The sequence below is a fragment of the Antennarius striatus genome, chromosome 5 (genome assembly GCF_040054535.1).
Source record: "Antennarius striatus isolate MH-2024 chromosome 5, ASM4005453v1, whole genome shotgun sequence".
NCBI classification, from domain to species: domain Eukaryota; kingdom Metazoa; phylum Chordata; class Actinopteri; order Lophiiformes; family Antennariidae; genus Antennarius; species Antennarius striatus.
Window position 1 is genome coordinate 17,918,563 of NC_090780.1, and position 24,344 is coordinate 17,942,906.

General features: G+C 41.9%; 1 protein-coding gene across 2 annotated transcripts in view; it reads left to right on the forward strand.

Annotated features, from left to right (window-relative positions):
• Positions 1-24,344, forward strand: part of plxna1b (plexin A1b) — a 178,073-nt gene that overhangs the window by 29,056 nt on the left and 124,673 nt on the right. For both annotated transcript variants that reach the window (XM_068314660.1, XM_068314661.1), the window contains exons 2-3: positions 7,972-9,384; positions 23,873-24,055. In XM_068314660.1, the coding sequence (XP_068170761.1) occupies positions 8,209-9,384; positions 23,873-24,055 (1,359 nt within the window). In that variant the 5' untranslated portion in view covers positions 7,972-8,208. The remainder of the gene's footprint in view (positions 1-7,971; positions 9,385-23,872; positions 24,056-24,344) is intronic.

Sequence of the window (24,344 nt, forward strand, 5' to 3'; positions counted from 1 at the left end):
ACCACTGATGACGTACTGAAGCGTTACTCTTACATTTGTGACTCATAGTGAACACACTGACCTACATATCACCTACCCTCCCACCTTCACACCGACACACGTCTACACCCGCTGCACATAGGATTTGTTTTGCATTAGACTGTTTTTATGTTCCCTTTGAAAGGTGGACAGGTTTTACATGACGGTTTTTTTCTGGTATGGAGCTGGAACGACGCACTCCCTGGAATTTAACCCCAGATAGGAGGAACAGGAACAAGAAACATTTATTCAGAAATGTAAAATGTTTTGTGATAAGCACAAATGAATGTCTTGAAATGGAGTGTACAGAAAGTGTTACTCACAAAGACGCATTGAAGACTGGGCAAGATGAAGATGGAATGCTGGTGAGGTGGGCTGCATGGTTTGGAGGCTCTGGAATAGGTTTCACACTGGGTGATAGTGTTGCATATCCACAACATAATTTGTGTTCACATGTCAAAAAATATCCATTTATATAAAAACAAACTTTCTTGGATCGGACACATTGCTGCTAACTGTCCAACTAGCTCACATTTCTCAGCAGGTGATCGAAGTGCAGCACCAGTGAAAAGTCACTTTCCCATTCAGAGGAATGGATAATTGTGTCTTTGTGCTTTTTTTTGGAATTTGCAATTGTTTTTAACCCACCGTTTGACTTGTGTGTACATGCTAACACAATGCTCGATATTTAAGCAACAAATTAGATTAGAATTCAGCTTTAGTCGTTCTCTATTGACCGTGATCGTCTCATCTACAGTCGGTCCTTCCACTTTCCAGGTCATAGGCTTGCTGGAGCCTATTCTAGCTGATTACAGGCAGGTTTCTGGTTTGCTCCAGATGCATTGCCGGTGCATTGTGGAGCCACATGAAATGCAAACGACCATTCACGCACACTCTCACACCTACGGGCAATTTAGAACCAACTAATTCACCTAAATTGCATGTTTTTGGAGTTGGGAGGAAGCTGGAGAACCCAGAAAGAACCCGCACAGGCATGGGTGTGTGAATTAAAGTCTATTAGTGTGTAATTCCATTACCTCTGAAAACAACTGTCTTTATTGCTTCAGGAAGCGAGGAAAGGAATTTGTATGATGGAGTGTCCATAGTAAATCTACAGTCAGAGTAGCAGCTGTCACACACAGAGACACACAGTTATCCACCCGGCACAGAGAACCAGTTACTTTTGGCAAGAACCAGTACTTCTTTCCACTTCAGTTCTTGAATGTACAAATACAGTAGATCTCCTGACAGTTTCTGCCATCATTCTTGTGCAGGCCAAGAATGCCATGGATTCAAGTCCAGAAAAGCAAAGTGGAGGACACTGAGATAAGTGTCATCAGTCAGATATTAGAGATTAGCAGGGTAAAGACAGACTACAGTGTGATTGTTTATTACTATGTTTTATGACCTTGGTATTATGTCACAAAAAAGTTTACAATCTTCAGATTCCAGTTTTTCTCAAAGCAGAAATGTGTACCTTGTAATGCATCAAGAGTAAAGAAGTTCTTCTAGGCTAACACATGAATAAAAAATGGTGTACATTGATTAAGATAAGATTTTAAGTCCAGTGTGTCTCTGTCACTCCTAAAGGGAGCCAGTAGATGGGTCTGAATCAGGTTCATCAGCTGATGGCTTGAAACGTAGCCCAGCATTGTGCTTCAAAGACAGGAGCACACACACACAAACACGCACACACGCACACACCCACCCACATACGCAGGCATGCACGCACACACACACACACACACACACACACACACACACACACACACACCCACACACACACACACCCACACACGCACGCACGCACGCATGCACGCACAATTGTAGACAGGAATATGGCCTTTGTTTTGGCAGGCCACCTGACACACAGAGAGGGAGAGAGAGAGAGTGCACCACTGCTTGTCCTCCACTAAACTGATTTATGCCGGCACTAAAACAGAACTCATAAGGGCTTTTTATAAACCTCAAGACTTGCCAGTCAGCTTGTTCCCTCAGCCAAGGCAAGAAGGAAATGATAGAAGATGCCACAATACATAAAACGGCTTTGTTGTCTGACCTCATGGAAATCCGTCTCACCTCCACTGTGATTTGTCTTAGCTCAGACATGAAGTGACGTGAGAGTATTTGGCACTATTAAATCCATTTGATCCTTGAATTAGTTTTTTCAAATAAAGTAGTGATGTTATAAAATTAATATTATCTATCAGATCAATTTTAATATCCCTCAGAACATCCTAGAAAGATTGTCTGTACTCGGTTATTAAGCCATTCTGATGTCATTCCACTGTTATTGATAAAGAAGGATTTCATGAATACATTTCCATGGACAGTGACAGATGGACAGAGATTTTTTTTCTCATAGTACTCTACTGAATTATTCCAATAATGTCAACATTGTTTGATAATCCTCGAGTGACAGAGTGATTGTTTTGTTGTTGTGTTGAGATTTGAGTTTTCAGTGCATGTAAAGGACGGCCTCCACCCTCAGATGTCCTCTGATTGGAACATATGCCATAGTGGGCTAACTTTGCTGCACGACGCCTACCTACAGCACCAGTCCATCCTGTCTTTGTATTAAAGCCACGAGAGTACATTACATCCTACCTGTTGTATCTCCAGTTGCACAGACTGTATACACATTGTGTTTGTCTAGGGACTGTCAACCATTCCTCTGTCTATGTGTTGGGGGGATGGTAATCCTTTCTTTCCATATGCAGATAGTGGTGGTGAGATTAGGCAGACCTAGGGAGAGGATTAAGGCTTCAGGGCATAGCTCCCCCTGTATTTTACCCTTCTCTCTAACCACCCTGCCCCCCACTACCACCATCCCACCACTCACTTCCTGCCGCTTCTCCCTGCTGTTCTATCCTTTACCCACCTCCCTCTCCTTCCCTCTAGTCTTCGGAGTGTGTATTTTCTGAAGGAGGAGATGCAATAAGGCATTTTCCCCCAGTTTTTCTTGCATTTGTGTGTTTATACTTACCATAAATATATGGACGAGGGGGGGGGGGATATACACTTTGTGTGTTTACATTGAAGTGCACTAAATGTGTCTTTTTTAACAATCTGCTTCATAATTCAACAATGGACTTTTTCCTCATGTGACAGTATGCCTATTTTGAGAATATGCAGTCATTTTTGGAGCCATCCATCTCCCTGATTTTGTTTTTTCTTCTTCTTAAACCCCAAGGCCTTCCTGTCCCCCCCACCCCAGATGGGGCCCACATGTTGCGATGTAGCGCAGAGAGCTGAGTATTTGTCTGAGTGCAACTCTTCTTCCTTCCTAATCATTATCCCTCTCTTGCCACCTTCTCCTGCTCTTTCTCTCCTCCAGTTGAGAGTGCTGTAATTGATATGCCACCGGCAATAAATTGGCACAGCTCTGGGGCTGAACAGCATCCATTATCCGAATGGACAGGTTTAGCTGCTTTGAGGAAGAGGGTGAGAGAAGAAGAGTTGATTCCACTCAGCTCAGTGCACAAGTCACCAACAGCTTGCCACTTCACTAACCTCTGGATTTTTCTCACGCTATAACAGCGCACAACGTCCCTCCATCTCTTAAGCTAAATAAACAAAATGAAGTGAACCCCCGTCTTTCCCAGGTTCTCCCTCTCTACCTTGTCTTCTACTTTCATTTCGGTCCCTCAATCTAATTCATGGTGTCCATAGGGATGCAGTACAGTCCTGTCGACTGATAGGACGTCCAGATATCAAATTCAATCAACTTGGCACCTTACAGCCCGTCCTCTCTAATGCGTTTCCCTGATGTGATAACAGCCTCAGCTCTCTGGATATGGCGACTGCCCATTCCCAAAGCCCTAGTCACGCTCCAGCCCAAAATGATTGACATGTTTTTCCTTGATGGTGCCAGATATGGCATACAACCTTGTTCCAGCACTTCCACTATTTCACTTTAGCTCTGAAGGAGATTGAAATTGAAGAGGGTTCGGGGAGAGGAGGATAAGACGGGTGAGAGAAAATAGGAAAAGTTAGAGGAAAAAGGTGGATGTGTGTAAGAAGATGAGCGATTGACTATGTCCTCAGCTGCTGGGCATGTCTGCCATGGTGTGACGGAAGATAAGTTGGTTCTTTTCTCCATCTGCCTTCTCTCCTGTTAGTTCTGGAGTTCAACCTATAGGTTTGGTTAACTCTACAGTGCACCAACCTACTGTTAAAGTGTAGGTGTTGATCATCTTGTTATTACCAGAATGGGTGGCAAGCAATCCGAAAGTTGTGTGATTCATTCAAGTAGTAGCTAAATTAATGAAGTCAGTGAAAAGTTCAAGACCAAATGTGGAAGGAGATGAATTATAGGACTTTTACTCCATGCATCTTCCTTTATTCTGTGGATGATCATTCTGAAAAGTAACGTTTGGCTATGACACAATCTTGGCAGTTTAATTATTAACACAATGGTTCATCATTATAAACTGGGTATGTTCAGGACCGTGTCCATGGCAGTTATCCTCAGCAAATGACAAGGGTGCCAGTTTGCTGGGTTCAGAAATCTCTTGGGGCTGATAACAAGCAGATTGAACAGAACATTTCAGGGGACAATCTTGCGAGTTTTGCAGCAGATACTGAGTGATTTCTCCTGCAATTTGATGCCCTAGATGAGAAATGGGTCCACCATGTCAAACAAGAGGAGAGGGCAATCAAAGCGGTGGAGCCATCCAGACTCAGGCTCCCTAGAAAGCCAAATTCATGAGGGTAGACAGACGTGGTGATGGGCCGGCTTCTCATTCTCTCTACTTCTTTGTCAGACCCTCTCTCTTGTTCAGCCACTGACCGTCTCAGTCCTTTTTTCCACTTTAAATCAGGTAGGGGTAATATGACTCAGTGGGCTTCTAGGGTGACTGCTTTTTGTGAAACACAAACTGGTGTGACGTCATGACGCCTTCGGCTAGTCCGGTTTGAACACACAAATTGGTCACAGAGGAAGGAATTAAATGGCTCCACAAAACAAATGAATTAATGTTGTGTTGGGCGACTATCAATCTTTTTTATAGACTGGATGGTAACTATCTGGGTCTATCTGTGGCCCCTTAGGTGTCTCGATCCATGGCACGCCTCAGCTCTTTTCTACTGCTGGAAGGGCTCTGAGTAAAGTGCATCAGACGTCCTCCTTCCTCCCTACTCGGCTCTGTCTTTCCCTGCAGTTCCTCTCGTTTCTTCCTCCCACATTCTTTCTTTTTCCTGCTGTCTTTCTCACCTTGTTTTATTTTCCTTCCCACACATTTGTCTTCCCCCGACTTTTTGTTTGTGGAAATTGGATGACACCCCCTGTCCCTGAAGCTGCCTCGCTCTGAGCTAAGGTTTGCCATTCCATGAACACTAGTTTCTCATCTGGCCTCTTCAATCCACCTTTTTTTTCTCACAATGGTTTGCAACAGGATTGACAGACTTTGATGTGGAATTTGATAACTCCTCTTACTGAGGTGTTTTATTTTTTCAGTAACCCCCCCCCCGACACACACACACACACACACACACTCTCTCTCTCTCTCTCTCTCTCTCTCTCTCTCTCTGTCTCTCTCTGTGTCTCTGTCTCTGTCTGTCTCTGTCTCTCTCTCTGTCTCTGTCTGTCTCTCTCTGTCTCTGTCTCTCTCTCTGTCTCTGTCTCTCTCTCTGTCTCTCTCTCTCTCTCTCTCTCTCTCTCTATCATGGCTGGTTAAATTGACTATCCTCTCTGACCCATGTATATCCTGATAATGGTTGACCACACGGGCGAAAGAGGTGGAAAGCTGATAAGATAAATAGAAATTCAAAGGAAAAATCCACATTCCTCTCCCCCTTTGTATCCTCATCTTGTGAGTTTGCCCTCTTGTTTTCCCAACCTCCTCGTCACCGTATAATAACCTTCTTCTTTTATGATTTGATGTGGTCATTAAACAGCCTTTTGAACAGACACTTTGACTGTCAAGGTGAATTTAAGGGATCCCTGGATGTGTTGCATTTTGTGTTGTATCAGTATTTACTTGAAAATAAATGTTATAATATTGCAGGAACATGAATGGCCTTCCAAACATCAGCATGCATGGAAGGCCAGGCATGCTTTATATCATCGTCTTGTCATTGGGGGGAGAGCAGGAGAGAAAATAACATCCCTTTTCATTTCTGTTCTTCTCCTTTCTGTCCTTTGCCGGTGAAACCTCAATCATGTAAATTATATTGCTCCTGCTCTTTTTATATACTCCCTGTGAAGTTTGTGTTCAGTATTGTTGAGACGTATCAGGTTTCCTTTGCAAAATGCAAAATGTGTTTTTGTGAAAATGAAAAGGTAATTAATGCATAAAATGTAGGGTTGGTAAAGCCTCTGTTTGATTTATTGGACCTAACTGGTGTGAGAGGGTAATGGTGTAGGTGAGGAAGGAAGTAGAGCCACATGGGCTGAAATGTGGTTAGTGTCTAGTTACTGAGGACTAAAAAACATCAGTATGGGAAAAAGAAACACCTTGTGGCTTTGATCGTGAAGGGACGTTGTCACAGGCACTGATGACAGGACTTTACAACAGTCAATGATTTGACAAAGATTGTGTGTCACACACATATGTAGTGTCGTGTGTGTGTGTGTGTGTGTGTGTGTGTGTGTGTGTGTGTGTGTGTGTGTGTGTGTGTGTGTGTGTGAGTGAGATATTTGAGGCAGAATTGGCTGTTTGAAGAGGGTTGGATTGTGTAAGACATTTCATCATTAATGAAATGTTAATTGTGCTGTAAATTGAACATGCATATCCATGAAGGATTTAAATTCCTTTCTGGTGAGGTTATATTCGTCCTTGTATAGTTAGTGCATAATGCATGGCATAAAACCAATTAGCTAAAAAAAAAAAGGCATTTGGCAGGGAATATTCACCTTATCCAAGATGGCTTTTAAAGTAGGAACATTTTCTCTACATATTAATGAACTCTTCAATCTTTGCTTGATCCCAAACACTGAAATATCATCACTTTTTCGGATGTCAGCATGGTGTGAAATATTGTAATCTGAAAAGTTGTCAGACAGATTTAATGGATCATATGATTCAATATCTAAGTAGTGGAGTTGAAAAATAAATCAGAACAAAATGAAAACAAAGTGGCTTAATGTTTTCACAGTAAATATACTTTTACTTCATCCAGGAAAGAAACACAGTTTAAATAAACAGATTTTTAAAAAATGAATTGGGTATCAAATGGCTCTTGATACTAGACATGTGTTTCTGTACTGTGTACTCCAAAAAGTGTGTATACCTGAGTCGTTTTTCTCTCCATTTTTCCCTCCTAACATCCGAACACATTTCATTCACAGAAGTTTTTCTTGCTCTTGCCCTGTATAATATAATTTTATCTCCCTGAGGGGAGGCAGTGCATGTGTTTGACAGCCTGTTGTGCTGCCACAGGAGACTGATGACGACAAATGGTTGCCAAAACTGCAGGCATAATTACAATAAGGTGTTAGTGGATACTTAAGAAAGGAAAACTTTCTAGCAGACCTGGTTTAAATTGCGTTGTGTTCATGTAATAGTGCCCACACACGCATGCACACACACATGCACGCACACACACACAAACACACACACACACACACACACACACACACACACACACACACACACACACACACACACACACACACACACACACACACACACACACTATAAAAATTGAAAGAGTTCAGTGTGATGAGTCTATAACTCATTCTAGCTACACTGATATAATGTGAACAGAGCTTTTAATAATTGGCTCATTCCTTCCCCTGCTATCCTGCCTCATAATCAGATGCAGACACACATTTGTCTTCCAGACTTGATTTGATATAATTAATTATCAATGGGGCAAATGTCAGCCTTAACGTCTTCTAATTTTGGCTGTGCAATATTTGATCCTTTTTGGCGTCTCGGCCTTCTTGATGCGTAATTAATAACAATTGTTTCTTGGTCACTAACAATGTTTTTCTTCTCTGCCTTACAGGGCTCCCATCTTTTCCATGGCCTTCCTGAAGACGGCTTGCAACACGAGGAACATCGCAGCCAGTCAATAGAAGTTTTGCTTTTTCTCCTTTTATCTCCTTTTCTTATTCCTCGACAGAAGATCAGAAACAAAAGAAAGTTCTGACCTTTGACTTGATACCAGAGGTTTTATTCCTCGTTCTTCTCCTCCTCTCTTCTTCTTCCCTAACCCCAAAGTCTTGCCTTTAGACAGTCCAGAATGTGTTCCCTAGCGTGGTCAATCCCTGGCCAGGGGAACTTTTTTCTTCTTTTGGGGCTTATGCTTATCATGAGCTCATCCTTCTCTGAAGGCCAACCCCCACTCTTCAAAAAGTTTGCCCCCTCTGAGTGGGGACTAACGCATTTGGCCATACACAACAAAACTGGTGAAGTCTATGTGGGAGCAGTCAACTGGATTTTTAAGCTGTCCAGCAATCTGACAAAACTGCGCAGCCACATGACTGGTCCGGTGGTGGACAATGAGAAGTGTTACCCTCCACCAAGTGTACAGTCATGCCCTTATGATTTGTCCCAAACCCCCAATGTGAACAAACTCCTTCTCTTAGATGAGGCACGGAACCGCCTCATTGCCTGTGGCAGCACTTCGCAGGGTATTTGCCAGTTCCTACGTTTGGATGACCTCTTTAAACTTGGCGAACCACATCACCGCAAGGAACACTACCTCTCCAGTGTGGCAGAGTCAGGCACCATGTCTGGAGTTATCATCAGCTCCCCTCATAGTCTGACCAGTAAGCTATTCATTGGAACTCCCATTGATGGCAAGTCTGAGTACTTCCCCACATTGTCCAGCCGCAAGCTCATGGAGAATGAAGAAAATGCCGACATGTTCAGCTTTGTTTACCAAGATGAATTTGTCTCTTCTCAGCTGAAGATCCCCTCAGACACATTGTCCAAGTTCCCTGCTTTTGACATCTATTACGTTTACAGTTTCAGCAGTGAACAATTTGTCTACTATCTAACAATGCAGCTGGATACCCAGTTGACTTCACCTGATGCCAGTGGAGAGCAATTCTTCACCTCCAAAATTGTCCGCCTTTGTGTGGATGACCCAAAGTTTTACTCATATGTGGAGTTCCCCATTGGCTGCACTAAAGATGGGGTCGAGTATCGCTTGGTGCAGGATGCCTTCTTGGCTCGGCCAGGCCGGCAGCTGGCCAACTCACTGGGAATCTCTGAAAATGAAGACATCCTCTTTACGGTCTTCTCTCAGGGTCAGAAAAATCGGGCCAAACCACCCAAAGAGTCAGCATTATGCTTGTTCACACTGAGGAGGATAAAAGAGAAGATCAAAGAAAGAATTCAGTCCTGCTACAAGGGAGATGGGAAACTCTCCTTACCCTGGCTGCTTAACAAAGAGCTGGCCTGCATCAACTCGGTAAGCCCAAATCTGTTCTTTGTGACTATTTAAGTGTGTACCCCCTTTACAGCCCTTTTCCATATAATTAATCAGTTTACTCATCTTTCAAGACACACTTGTTTTATGTTGCTGACACAGATGCGGATTAAATTAGTTTGTGCTTTAGGAACCAGACATTACTTTTCAAAGACATGCTGGTCTCTTAGATACAGTCAATTATAAACAGCATTAACAGTAATACTTGAGGATACATGGGTATACAGTACACACATACAGCACTTGTTGAAATTTCACAACCTAGTCTTGAAATCGGTGAATCTAGGCTTTCTGAAACTCATCTTTTTCTCAACCGTGCCATTTTTGTTTGCATGCTAATTCAATGCTGACCCTCTCAAGCTACTCATACATGGAGCTCACCGCCATCGACATACTATGATTAACAAATTGTAGTGAGAAAAACTTGCTTCTGTTACATTTTTATTCTGTCCATTTTCCTTCTCTACGCAAGATCTTTGAGTCAGACAGCAGACATTATTAGCACAGTCTAATGGATTTGTGCGATGTCACTCAGGAGTAGTACTATTCGTGCACACACACTAATAATGTGCTGTGCTGCAATATGTAATTCTGGAAGGAAGTGTTCAATAACAAGTGTGAAAGATCCAGGTCAACCTTTCTCCTATACATGAACTTGTGTTTGTTGCCAGCGTGAAGAAATGACTGTTCACTTTTTTGCAAAATAAAACTTTGATGATTTGAACACAAAACTCCTCTAAATCTGCAGTGAAAAATAAAGAATTTTAATTACATAAAACACAACATCCTCAAAGGAGAACAAAATAAAATGCTCCTTTAGGCCAAACTGAGCAATCTCTTGAAGGTACAGAAAAATGTGTCATCTTACAAATGCACTAAGTGTGTTGTAATGTCAACCAGGATGGCCATAATATTCAGTCTAATAATTATTCTTTTGCATGAAGCCCATGTGTCCTTTCTAATTGCCCAAAGCCTTTGCTCAGCCATTTATCATTATAGTACAGAAGTAAAAGTTTTTAATTTTTCTCAAATTTTGAGTTCTCAAAGTAGTTGATGCTGCAGATGCCCTGCCAAAACAAGTTTTAATCTCTGTATATGTAACTTGACTGAGGGTGGGGGTTGGGGGGAGCACAGTATGGTCTGATGGTCAATGTAGTGATACTAGGAGAAGTCTGGGATATCTGCTCCTTTTACAACTCCTATCATTTAGAGAGCACCATAAGTGGTCATTGGTTGATTCATCTCTGTGGTAGCATGTCTTTTATGGCCAGATATGTCTTTCCTCCTGTGTGTTCTACGTTCTCTGACACCTAGGATATCTTCACAGAAATCTCTCCCCTCAGCTCGGTAAAATCAGATGTACGCCAACTGTTGGGCATCAGTAATCTCAGTATATCTATGGACTGCTATGCAAGTACAGCGTTGAGCTGTGACTGTTAAAAGGGATATATTTTTGTTTTTTCTAAGTTTATGTTGTTCATTTCCATCTAGCACTGTTTTTGGCAGTGTCCACACGCTACTTTACAATTTCCACAACTATAAAGGGCTTTTTTATGTTTTCCTTAAATAGACTGTATTGTCAGTGAGCACTCATATGGTCATTGTTGTGCCAAGATGGAAAGAGAAAGGGCTCATGTAGATAGTTCATGCTAGCCATTGATTTTAAATGTTTTTTGTTTTTCTTTTGCATTCTTACCACCAATATTGGCTTGTGATGTCAGAATGTTCATGTGTAGCTTCATAATGCTGAGGCTCCCCATCTTCGTAGATCCTATTAGACAACATGCATGCATACCTTTTTTGTCGATGTCAGCTGACAAGACTGCTGTCACTGTCAGCTTTTCATACGTTATGTTTCTCTCTACCTTCAGCTTACTTAGTACAGCATACATATCATCATATGTTATAAAGTAGTTTATTGCAGCAGAAAAGCCACTAAAGGACCGAGAGGTTGCTCATGCGAGCAAAATCTGTTTAGTATATAAGCATTTAAGTTATATTCATTCTTATATTCTAGAATTGGCCCACGGTCCAATAATTTTTGACCCCATTCTAGGACATAGTTTGAGCTGTACTGGCTTATTACAAACTGATCTGCATTCTAGAGACCTGAAAGCACACACACTAGCTGCCTCGACTTCCTCTCTCCACATTTTCACTGACCTGCTTTCCTCATTTCTTCTGTCTCCCTTTGCGTACCCACTTTTCTCAGACTGCATCTACCTGAATCCTCTTATGTATGTATTAGTGCTCAATGCGCCTCACAATTAGTCGACCACCTGTCTCAGTGAACTTGCCTTCCATCCTCTGCACTCTTAAAATTCACCCATCCATGCTCTTCCATCAAGAACCATTTAAAGCTCTCAATTTAAATGCCAGCGCACACCACTTTAACCGGTAGGTGTCTTCAACACACACACACACACACACATACACACATACACACACACACACACACACATACACACACAGGTGGACGACACTTTGCTGCATCTAGCGGATTACAATTTTACTTTTGTTTGCCAGTCGGTAGATGTTACCCCTCCTTTTTTTTAGTGGTTGTCTTCATTATTTTTTTGCACACTTTGGAGGGACCAATCACACACACACACACACACACACACACACACACACACACACACACACACACACACACTTTTTATATGAAAAATAAAGGTATATATATATATATATAAAAAAAAAAAAAAAGACCCTCTCACCCTTGTGGGGTGGTATCTGTGTGTCATCCTCAAGCTCGGGTCCTCTACCAGAGGCCTGGGAGTCTGAGGGTTCTGCGCAGTATCTTAGCTGTTCCTAGGACTGCGCTCTTCTGGACTGAGGCTTCAGATGTTGTTCCAGGAATCTGCTGGAGCCACTCTTCCAGTTTGGGGGTCACTGCCCCAAGTGCTCCTACTACCACGGGGACCACATTAACCTTAACCTTCCACATCTGTTCCAGCTGTTCTTTCAACCCTTGATATTTCTCAATCTTTTCGTGTTCCTTCTTCCTGATGTTGGCATCAGCTGGAATCGCCACATCTATCACCACTGCTCTCTTCTGCTCTTTGTCCATCACCACTATGTCCGGTTTGTTGGCCAGTAGCTGTTTGTCGGTCTGGAAGCTGAAGTCCCACAGGATCTTAGCCTTGCCGTTCTCAACCACCTTCGGTGGTATGTCCCATTGGGATTTGGGTACTTCTAGTCCATACCGGGTACAGATGTTCCTGTACACTATCACAGCTACTTGGTTGTGCCTTTCCATGTATGCTGAGCTGGCGAGCATCTTACACCCTGCTACCACATGCTGGACTGACTCTGGGGCTTCTTTACATAGCCTGCACCTTGGGTCAGATCTACTGTGGTAGATATTGGCCTCTATTGCCCTTGTACTTAGGGCCTTATATATATATATATATACTTATATATATACTTTTATATATATATATATATATATATATATATATATATATATATATATATATATATATATATATATATATATATATATATATACACACACCTTTATTTTTCATTTAGAGCTGTGCACTGATGCAGTTGCCAAATACTGATACAAAGATCCCAGATTTGTCCGACAAAGAATTTGACACAACCTTTTATGCAGCACAGTATCATCTTAGAACTCTTTGTGCTGCACAGTCAGAAATTATATACAGAAGTTCAAAAGCCAGGTAGAAATCTGCATTGTGGTGACACATGCTAACTTTGTCAGCATTTTGCTAAAGGAGAGTCTTATGGAAGTCATGCCAGCTCCACAAAAGACTGTCAAACTTCAAAGAGGTGTAATTGTACAATGTGTTCAACTCCAAAAGCAACATACTGCGTAGCATATTTAATCTCACAGCGCCTCAATAACACAGCATTTTTTCTGTGTCATTAAAGATGGTTATCATTTAAAGTGCCCAAGCCAGAGAGTTATTCATCACCATTTAAACAGCCTCACAAACTCAGTCACTAGCGATGATGTAATGTCTTTGAAATAAGCTGATTGGCTGACCCTGTGACAGCAGCAAGGCTGGACGGGTCAGCCTTGGGTTAATGATGTCTGCCACTTTGTCCCTTAGTGGTGACCCACTGTCAGCCGCCCACCACTGACCTTCAGCTCAGTCAGTGATCCAAAAGAGCTCAAATGTGACATGGGTTTTCATTGAGGGAGCCAATGCTATGCAGCATAATTAAGCATACAATGCTCTGAAGGTACAGATCACAGCCTGATGTTTAATGGCTGATATTAAAGCTTTACCAATATATCTGTAAGCTGCATATATATCTGTAGTGACATTTATAGTGTATTCTCACAGAAACACTAGGTTGAGCTGCAACATAGACAAAACTGGATCAGATTACAAACCTGAAATAACAAGTCAACACTGGTGGTGTAAACAGACATGTTTTACCATCAGTAACTTGCTTGGATTTATTTTCATACCAAACAATGAAAGTAGCTGCAATGGTTACACTGCAGGATATGCAGCTTTAAGTAAGGCAAAGTTATTCAAGCATAATAATAATACTGGAATGTTTTTGCTGCTTGATACAAAAGGAATCTTTAATTAATCTTTAGTCGTTACGCATTTACTAGCCTGCTAACTTACACCAAGCTTCCACTTGAGCAAAAATGAAATTTGCAGGAAACCACTTCCACGTCTTCATTCCTCAAGCTGAAGAGATAAGAACTGTCCTTGAAGGCTCTCTATCAATGACACTACTGGTGTTGTACTCTCAACCCCACCCTAAATTCCCCCAGCCTCCCACAATCACATGTGACTGTGGGAACGGCTGTGTGATGTGGGGGTTGAGGGTAAATATGTTTAGGTTGACCCTGTACCAGAGTGGTGGACAGCTGTTAGCCACACAGCCATGATAGATGACTGCGCCCTCTGTCAGCGCCCTGTGTGGAGTTCATATTGGTGCGGGGTCGGAATCTGTAGCCTCTGGTCATCATTAGGATGATAGGTTTATGAGTCCAATGTGAAGGCGGCTGGTTTCCTACAAACACAAATGTTTGAGCACATTAAAGCATGCAAACACACACACACCATTCATCACCACAGCCTTTGCTATATTTGTCGCTTATGTGCGCCCATGTTTGTACGCTTCTGAGCTTTATTAGTGAACCTCTGACCTCAGTTTGTGATTGGATCAATACAAACCCTTTCCAGAGAAAGACAGAGAGAGGGAGAAAGAGATTTTAAGTTTAAGTAGGGGTGAGAGATGGAGAGTAATTGAAAATACAGGTGAGACAAAAACTGTGGTGAGAGAAGGGGGAAAACTGGGTGAGCATGACGGAAGAATAAAAGGAAGTAAATGAGAGACAGCGTAATAAACCAGATACAGATAATGAAGAACGGCAGAGGGAGGGTATAAAGCATCATAGAGAGAGAAATAATAAGAATCCAAAGCAGAAAGAAGGAAGCGGATTTTAAGGATCGTGCTCAGAAGGTGAGAGTGGCATTGTGAGGAGGAGGCTTGACGCAAGAAAGGTGGTGATGTAAGGAAGAGTGACACCAGGGATGATGTTAATGAGAGGAAGAAACAGTCAGAGAAAACAACTTGTTAGGAGGAAAACAAAGACAAAAAAAAGAGAGCCTTTTCCTGCCCCAGTGTGATGGAAGGAGAGCCGGTGATTCACTGACGGAGAGAAGAGAAGGGCAAAAGGAAGAGTGATAGACACAGGAAGCTTTTCACCGCCTCTGCCAAGAACAGCAGCAGATAAGGGCGGGTGACGGAAAGGATCGAGATGGAGGGAGGAGAGGAGAGGAGAGGGTGATTGAATGGCAGCTGTTCCACAAATAATATTGTGTCCGTCAACTGGTCATTGTGCTGTCCTCTGCAGCAGCATACCTGCTGCGTGTGTGTGTGAGTGTGTGTGTGTGTTTTGGAGGGGGGGGGGTGTATGTCTAACAATATCAATCAATTTGTGTCTTTCCAAAATACCCTTGAATTTAAGAAGGTTCTCTCCTTTCTCACAGTAAATGCTGTTTTCTAGCTGTTTCTCCTCCACATTCATAAAAAAGTAGACAGATAACAGAATTTTTCAGGCTATCAGAAGATATATTTAGTTATCAAATGTCCGTAAATGTGATGGAATTTAGCTCCAGGGCTGAGGTGGGGCTCACTGAGATGTTAGGTTCACCTCTTTGGCTGGTCACACTGCTAACAGACTGTGGTGGAGGTATCCTGTGACAATGTCCAGTACTGGGTCGATAATTGATGCAAGGCGTCAGATCCATTTCCAGTGTAAACCACTTTGTTCTTTGGAGCGCCGGGTGTGGAGACAACACTTTGTGCTAATCAGAAGCACAAATCAATGGGTAGAAGATTTGGTTTTCTGCTGTTGATCAAGACTGGTTTTGAAAAGCTGTTTTTTGAGGACATAAACTCATCACTTTCCAAGTCACTTAAATGAAAAGACAAAATAAAATAAAACGCTGTTGGGACATTCCTTCTCATTAGAAGCATCATTGTCTGTCTCTCTGCTCGACTGGGGACTATTCAACATGTGGAGCTACTTTCTTTTCACTTCCAGATGGATGGTGACGTTTTGAACTCTGTCACAAACCAGTGCATCAATCAGTCAAAGAATCAGTTGTAGCAAGAATAAAAGAAGTCAATTTCAACCATTGAGTTTTTTTGGTGCTGCGTAGGCCAGCTGTCATATCGCCATTAGTGTCAAAGACAAGAACCCAAAATCGATACTGAAGCATTCGCTTGTTTATCAGAGGTTTGATTTTTATTTTTTTTATTTTTTTGCTGCTAATGGTCACTGCTGTGGTGAATGTCTTTTGAACATATTTTGCTGTGTAATTTTCCACAATATACAGATGAAGCTGAATGGGGTTTTTCACAATCCTAAGGACTGCTGCTGATTTTACTGTAATATTTAGTGGTTTTTATTTCACACAAACAGATGTTCCAGCTGCTTCAGCTTGAAGCTGTGTGTGTTGGTCTGGTGAGAAGAATATCTGCTAAGTGGAGCTCTGCACCCTGGGCCGAAAGCTGAATAGTGAATGCAAATGTTATTACCAATCCTTTTTCGACTGGCTGATAGGAATGCATGCTATAAGAGAATATTATACCGACTCGCTGAGTTTGATGTTGCAAAGCAAGCAATGTGTTTTCTTCCTTTTTCAGATCCTGCATGCGTCCTCAGAATTAGGTTTATTTAGTTATTAGGTTATTTAGGTTATTAGGTTATTTTTTTCTTTGCTTGTTTTAATTACATTATTACAGAAAAGACAGCTGGCCAGCACCGAACCTTTATTAAGTTCATCATTATGAGCACCGTCTCATGAAAGCAAGTCGCTGGTCTTTCTAAAACACAGCACTCTTTCTGTAGACCTAACCTAAAAAGGATGTGCTGCCAAATATATTTAAGTAATTAGACCTGATTAAGAGTTGATGAGTGGAGTTAATAGACAGTCTGAACGAGTTGATTAGGAGGCACCAATGGGGCCAGCTTGTCTTCAACGCCACACATAGTCACAGGTAATTTTCTGTCAATATTTGACGTTGGTTGAGGATAGGAATTTGTTCATTTGTGTATAAGATTGACTTTTATTTGCTTCATAGTGAAGCGTGTGTGTGTGTTTGTGTGTGTGTTTGTGTGTGTGTGTGTGCGCGCGCACGCACACATACATGCCTGTGACCGTGTGTGCGCGTGTGTTAGATAGCCTTTGTGTGAGCTAATGACAATGACGCACCCACTCTGTGCTGAAGTGTGACTGTTATCCCATTATTAAAGGACAATAGAAAAGCTTTTTGAAAAGACCCCATGCAGACTGGTTGAGAGCTGCTTAATTCTCTCTCTCTCTCTCTCTCTCTCTCTCTCTCTCTCTCTCTCTCTCTCTCTCTCTCTCTCTCTCTCTTTCTCTCTCTCTCTCTCTCTTGCTCTCTCTCTCGCTCCTGCTCGTGCTCGTGCTCGCGTTCTCTCTCGCTCTCTCTCGCTCTCTCTCTCTTTTTTCTGACCTTTCCGTCTCTCTGAGGAGTGTTTAGCTCAACAAATCCCCATCTCTAGCTCTGCTCTAATGATACTAATTGTCAGTGTAATTATATATTGATCTGTACTGTGTGTGGGTGGTGTGTTGCATACATCATTATCAGGAGTTACCAGCAAAAGTGGGGCTTGGGCAGTGTTTGTACTGTGCATGTTAACAGTGCAGTGTATTTGTTTATTTGCTTAAAGGAAGACTTTACCTCCACAGTTTGCTTCAGATGGAAGCAATGAGCACAAATGATTTGTTTCGAGCATCAACATCAGATTAGCATTAATTTAATTGGGAATATTACTATTTTTGATGGTAATGTGTGATGGTTTCCCCTTTACATTAAACTCATTTTGCATGAAAGGCCATTAATTGGAGTCAGGTTCTCTCATAGGACTGTAGCCAGTTTTTAGTATAGCATAACTCACTAATTGCTGGATAGGGTTGGTCTGAATTTTGAGTGATTTTACCTAAATGTGATAAAAGCCACCTACAGGAAAGTAAACTGGGTTTGATGGACCGGCTGTGGTCTAACCCTTTAATGAAACCTTTCTCCTGGTTTGCATGGAAACTATGTGATCTAGCAGATGCTTTCTTGAAGGACATGTTCATCTAAGCCTTTTTCACAGCATGCTTGTGACAGCTATGACTTGTGTCGGGCAGTAATTTGTAAAGAACAAATTCACATTTCAAAATAATCATACAGCTCCCGGTTACGTGACTGTTGGTTTCCTCTAACTGGATGGCGTGGAGCTCCTCAACTTTGTCCTGCTTTCTAGGTTTTTATTTCTAGGCTATTCGGTTTGGTTTTGATGCCACCAGTGATGCCTGCATTCTCCATGGGGAAGGGGAGTCTTTTTCTCATAGATTTAGGTACAGTACCTCGATGAGGTATTCCCTCCACAAAAGGAAACAGTCTCATACCTGCCTCTGTGATCTGCCACAGATCTTGTGGTCTTATAAAGCCTCATTGAATTTCATTTCCTCATACTGAGTTAGAAATCCTTGGCTGGATGAGGGGTGAGGGCATCTACAGGTAGTCTTCAAGTGGTTATTGACAGTGTTGTGTGTGAAGTAACGCTATGGTAGATCACGCTCATTGTTTTAATCTACCAGAATGACAAATGGCTTTAAGATTTTTCTGTATCGGTTTGTACATACAAAATTAGCGTATGCCCATGTTTAGACCATTTTATTCTTCTTTGTGTGCATTTAGGGGTTTGTTTCTTTCCACACACACTGTCTATACAGTACTGTATATATTATTCCTCCTCTGTCTCTCCTGGTCAGAAGGATGGGGGTCTAAACATGTGGTGACAGCGTTTGGAAGCTGTTCTCCGAATAGGTGCCAACTCCTTGAGGTTTTACTCTCTGCCCAGAGTGCACTCAACATAGAAATTACTACCCTACAACCCAGGAATACGGGATTGCAATCATCTTTTCTAAATTATTTATCAAAAACGCATTCTAGAAAACAGCAACAGTCGCCTCCATAGATTATAATTAGTTTGGACCACAATACATATTTTTCAGCTGGAGATTATTTCCCTACACATGAAGTTTTGGTTTTAAATGATCAACCTCTGGAACCCATTTAGGCAGGATAATGACGCTCCTCTCCCTCAGGATCATGTTAACGCTTTGTGCACTTTTTCCATCACACATGAGATGTGACGAATCCAATATAATATTTTATGGAGTAATTGGCTCCTTATCTGGTGTCGGTTATGCAGTCGGTCATATTACACTCAGCACTGATGTTTTTTTTAAGAGATGTGTGTTTGTGTTTTGAAAATTTCTTTAATTTTATCTACAGTGGCCCTCTCTTCTCAGGGTTCATGATGTTCCTTGGTAGCAAACCTGTGAATGTCCTTTGTGTCCTGTACTGAATAAATAGTAAATTATTTGTAGTAAAGTATTTCTGTTTGGCCTCGTGATGTGCTTGCGGTACCCCACCTCTCAACCGGAGCCAGCTGGGAAAAGTTCCAGCAACACCTGTGACCTGCAACATGGAGAAGCACCTGAAGACGAGACAATTACAGTCTTTTCATCTTCTAGAAAATGGAATAGATTGATGTTTCTGTTTGAAACCTGACTTAATTACACTTGAATTGTGATACAGTTAATGTTACATCACCGTTCACGGTAAGAACCTTCCAGTATCATAACAGTAATCTACCATCCTTTTTGCCAATTGGCAAGAACAGTGTAGTCAGCTGCCTTTGGATCAAAACCAACTTCTCCAAACAATCTTGTGCAAGTCTGTTAATCCATTTGGAAGTTACTCATCTTTGGCAAGAGAGCTTTGGAGCTGCTGGTCACAGCTGAATCAATATTGATATATTTCCCAGCCATACTTCTGAGGATGTGTGCGTTTGTGATATCTGTACATCAATCTGTGTTTATTACTATTTTCTATCAGTTGTGAGTCACCAGTCATAAGGCCTGGTGTCTATCCTACATTGAAGGGATGTCAGAGCATGCAAGCATCAGTTAGGCTATAACACACTCTGCCCTGTTCTGAAACCGATGTGTGCGTGCATGCGTGTGTGTTCCCCTCTTCTGGCACACAAGCTGACTTTACATTATGAATGTGTAATTATAGATACCTTCCTTACTCGCAAACCAACCAAGTCTCCATAACTTCAAGACCACTAGATTTCTGGGTAAGAGCTGCTGGATCAGAATTCCTCACTGTGCATTGAGCCAGCCACAGACTCACAGAGATGTAAACATGTTGGCTAAAAAGCCCTGCCTCTGCCAAAATACCTAGAGTACGTTGTGTTTGTACTCGCTAGTGAGGACAGGAATATATTTTTAACCAACTTGGAGTGAGAGGGCTTTTAGTCGGCAAGGATAATCAGCCATTTTAAGGTTTTACAGGGTAGATTTTTGGGTAAAGGGCTAGGGAATTAATTATCTCAGGAAGTAGACATATCTGTGTCTCATAGGGAGTCTTTACAGAGTTTTTTATTCATCTGTTGGCCGGATGAAGAGAAAGCTTCATCTCTTCCCCTTTTTGTTTTTTCCAACTCTCCGGTGTGTGTGTGTATGTGTGAGCATGTATGTGTACACACACATACACACACCTATATATGTGTGCGTGCGAATGTGTGTATATGTATATTATATATATATGTTTCTCGTACAGAAACACACTGCCTTTCAGTCCCTGTGCCTACATGAATGAGTGTTTTCATGTTTGCCATACGTGTTTTTCTTCCACCTTAATGGCCATAATTCACAGCAGCATATTCAGTCAACACCAGGCCTGTTCCTGTACATAAGCCCGTATTGTATTCTGCTGTTTCCATATATTTTGTTGAATGGAGGTTACCATTGATGAATTCCACGAAAGCCAGAAGAACGTGTGTGCCCAGAAATGTTTTCCTGACGCAATACGTTGTAGAAATAGCAATCATGAAGGAATGATTCTTCACCCGTTTCGTCACCTGTGCAGTCTGTGATCAGCCAGTGTTACTGTGGGTGGAGTTGTGTGTGCACTCGTTTGGTGCCATGTGAATGGTTATATGTAATCAAGCTGGAGTATGAAGTGGATGAAGGAGCTCCACCCAGGGACCACTCAGGGTTTATAGGTGTTTGTTCATGCAATGTAGCACCAGATATTGCTCTGTGACCCTGAAAATCAGTCGAGGGCTCTCTCGTCCTGTACAGCAACATTTTCCACCTGCCCCACTCCCGACCCCCACGCACATAGATCTGCAAAAACATCTGACAACAGTGTTGTATGCATACCAGTCCAGTACGGTGTGATCTTTCAAGATCAGCACCAGAGAATGAGATCACAATGCTGTTTCAGAAAATCTACATTAGAGAGGTCTAAATAAATCTGCAGTACAAACAACACTGGACAGTAAGACATTACTTTACTTCTGTTCTTTCCATTACGAAACCATATGATTGGTGGATTACACCTTTTACAACACAGTATTTTGCATCTGTTATACATATGTATATTATTTTAAATGTGGAATACAAGATTAAAAGTAATCAGAATACTCTGTTTTTATGTATGACTCACTCATTCATAGATCCAGTCTGTTTTGATCAAGCATTCAGCCTGACATGAATCCTATAAAGATCAAAACATGAACCCTTCTCTTCTGCATTTGTGCGGTCCCGAAGCCAAAGTCAATGGAAGGCTGTAGCATAATTCTTCTGTTCCCCCGACATAGTTTGAAAACACTGCAGAACTTGAGCCGAGAGCCATGTAGAAACCACAGAGGGAAATATTTTACAGAATATCAGCTGTAATTCACATGGGAATGTTTTATTGCCTCAAATTATAGAACCCACATAAGAATGCAGCCTCCATTAAAATGCTTTCCAACCTCAAGGGGAACGCCTTTCATCCCTGCTGATCAGTGCTGTTTAAACCCCCCAGACCTGCAGAGCTGCAATCACACCTTTTACCCCCCGAGTGCCGCAGAGAGGCCACTATGTGTTAGCATCGGTGTGTGTGTGTGTGCGTGTGCGTGTGCGTGTGCGTGTGTGTGTGTGTGTGTGTGTGAGTGTGTGTGTGTGTATTCTGTGCAGGGGTTTGTGCTGAACCATTATGGACTCCAGGGATGTATACAGTATTTCTGACAGTTAGTCTCCACTGTAGGCGATGGATTAACCCCTGTAGTTTGTTTGCCATCAGCTCTGAAAGCCAAACAGCTTTTGTGTGTTTATATTAGCGTGTGTGTTGGGCAGACTCTGGTCCAGATTGCTCGATTTTCTTCCCATGACTTTACGACTCTATCGCTTCAAATTGTGTGTCATATGATTGTAATGGGAATTGTTTGTTGCTTGCAGTAAAATCTGTGTGCACACAGAAAACAAACTGCTCAGCTTGAATGTGTGCCGTGGTGTGTATGTGTGTGCACTTGTTTGCGAGTCCTTACAGGTTTGTTTGTTGTGTCATCAGTCGCCTTGGTTCAGAAGAAAGAAGCTGCCCCCAGCCAGAAGTGGTCACTAGAGAAAGTTGTCTCAAATGATGGCATCTAATGTGGTCTTGTGTAACACACATACACACACAGACACACACACACGTACACACGTCGTTTTCATCATGTGAAATTGCCATGCAGAGGATGAAGGGGAGAATAAGCTCTTTGAATGTAACTTAAAGGTTCACCTCCACCAACTCGTACCCACACCTCTGCACACTTGGCGCACATCAAAAGATTTGCAAGTGATTCAGATGAAGAATTAATACTTGAGTGATACGTGAAGGGAATCAAAAGGGATGGATTGACCGAGGTAGAGATGGACAGGGAGGAGGTAATTTTTGCTCAGTTACTGTAATAGCTATAGGAGACATGAGCCAGTAGAAAAAAGTACAATACGGCGATATTGACAGGACTAGCTGCAAGCAATTTAGGCAGATCAAGAGGGGGAGAGGGAGGGAAGTGTTATCTTTTCTCCTGTGTAGATCAATCCGATGATGTAGTGATAAGACTGTGGATTACACTGCCATTTACACACTTTCCAAATGTGTATGTGTGTGTGTACTTACTCACACTTGCATCTGTGAGTGCGGCTGCTCGATACACACTGATGTCTATTCAATTCCGCACTTTAGCAGTCAGTCAGCATCCTCAGGTCTGACACAGGCACACAAACACACAGGATCTGCAATGGGGAATATCGTCAGTTCATTCACAGCTTTGAAAAAGAATGTCCTCAATGTCTTCAAATTGCTTCAATTTTGCAAATTTAATTTTGGTTTTTTCTTTATTGACTTTTTTCTGTCCTTCATTTATTTTATTTCTAAACTAATTGTTAGTAGATAATCATCAAGGTGTGTGTGTGTGTGTGTGTGTGTGTGTGTGTGTGTGTGTGTGTGTGTGTGTGTGTGTGTGTGTGTGTGTGTGTGTATGTGTGTATGTGTGTGTGTGTGAACTGGTTAATGCTTTTCATGGGTCAACGAGTCGTCGGTGCCCCTCGTACCACCGTGACACAGGAACGACTGTGTACTTAGGATCCTACTTAAGGATTTCATGTGGAGGGATTTAGTTTGGGATCAAGTCGGGTTCCTTTCGCAAAGGTCTCTGTTTGAAGAGGCTGCTTAACATTAACCGACGGACCTTTAGCTCCGTCTGCACCAGGGGCAGAGCATGTTTCAAAGAGCTCGATATGTTGTTGTGTTTTTTACAATGCAAAATAATGGACATACTCAAAATAGTGCTGTCTGAACTGATTCAGGAACAAAAACTCACAAGATTTGATAAAAATCTGATGTTACTTTAGAATTTAAGTATTCATACTAATTATGGCAGAAAGTAAATCTATAATATGTTATGCACTTTACAACCTGTCCATGCATTACTAAGCATTGAGCTGAAATTGATATCTTATGTGTATTAAAGATACCTAACCTTATGGAATGGAAAAACACCCATAACACCCATTAAAAGGACATTTCATGACTTACATTTTGTCTGGTGTCTTTGTTCTTCCAGCCACTGCAGATCGACGATAACTTCTGTGGCCAGGACTTCAACCAGCCTCTGGGGGGAACCAGCACCATTGAGGGCATCCCGCTCTTCATGGACAAAGACGATGGCATGACCTCTGTGGCTGCATACGACTACCGCGGCAACACTGTGGCTTTTATTGGTACACGCAATGGCAAACTGAAGAAGGTAGGAATTCTTTTCACATTTCACTGTGAAAGTTTTTTTTTAATTGCCCTTATGAATTGAATGGATGTGCCTTTTTTTTGGATTTGGTTAATTGTTAGAGAACTGGTCAGAAATGTTTGCACCTCATTTAGAGACATTTCTGTATTCTGGATGGTCAGTAGTTTTTCAGTCAGTTGTTGCAGCATAATCCTTGTACATTTACACAAGGTACTTTGGAGGCCCTTTTTACACTCACATTAAATGCAGTCAACTCCATTTGTCTCTTGCTAGTGGCCATACAAGTGCCTCT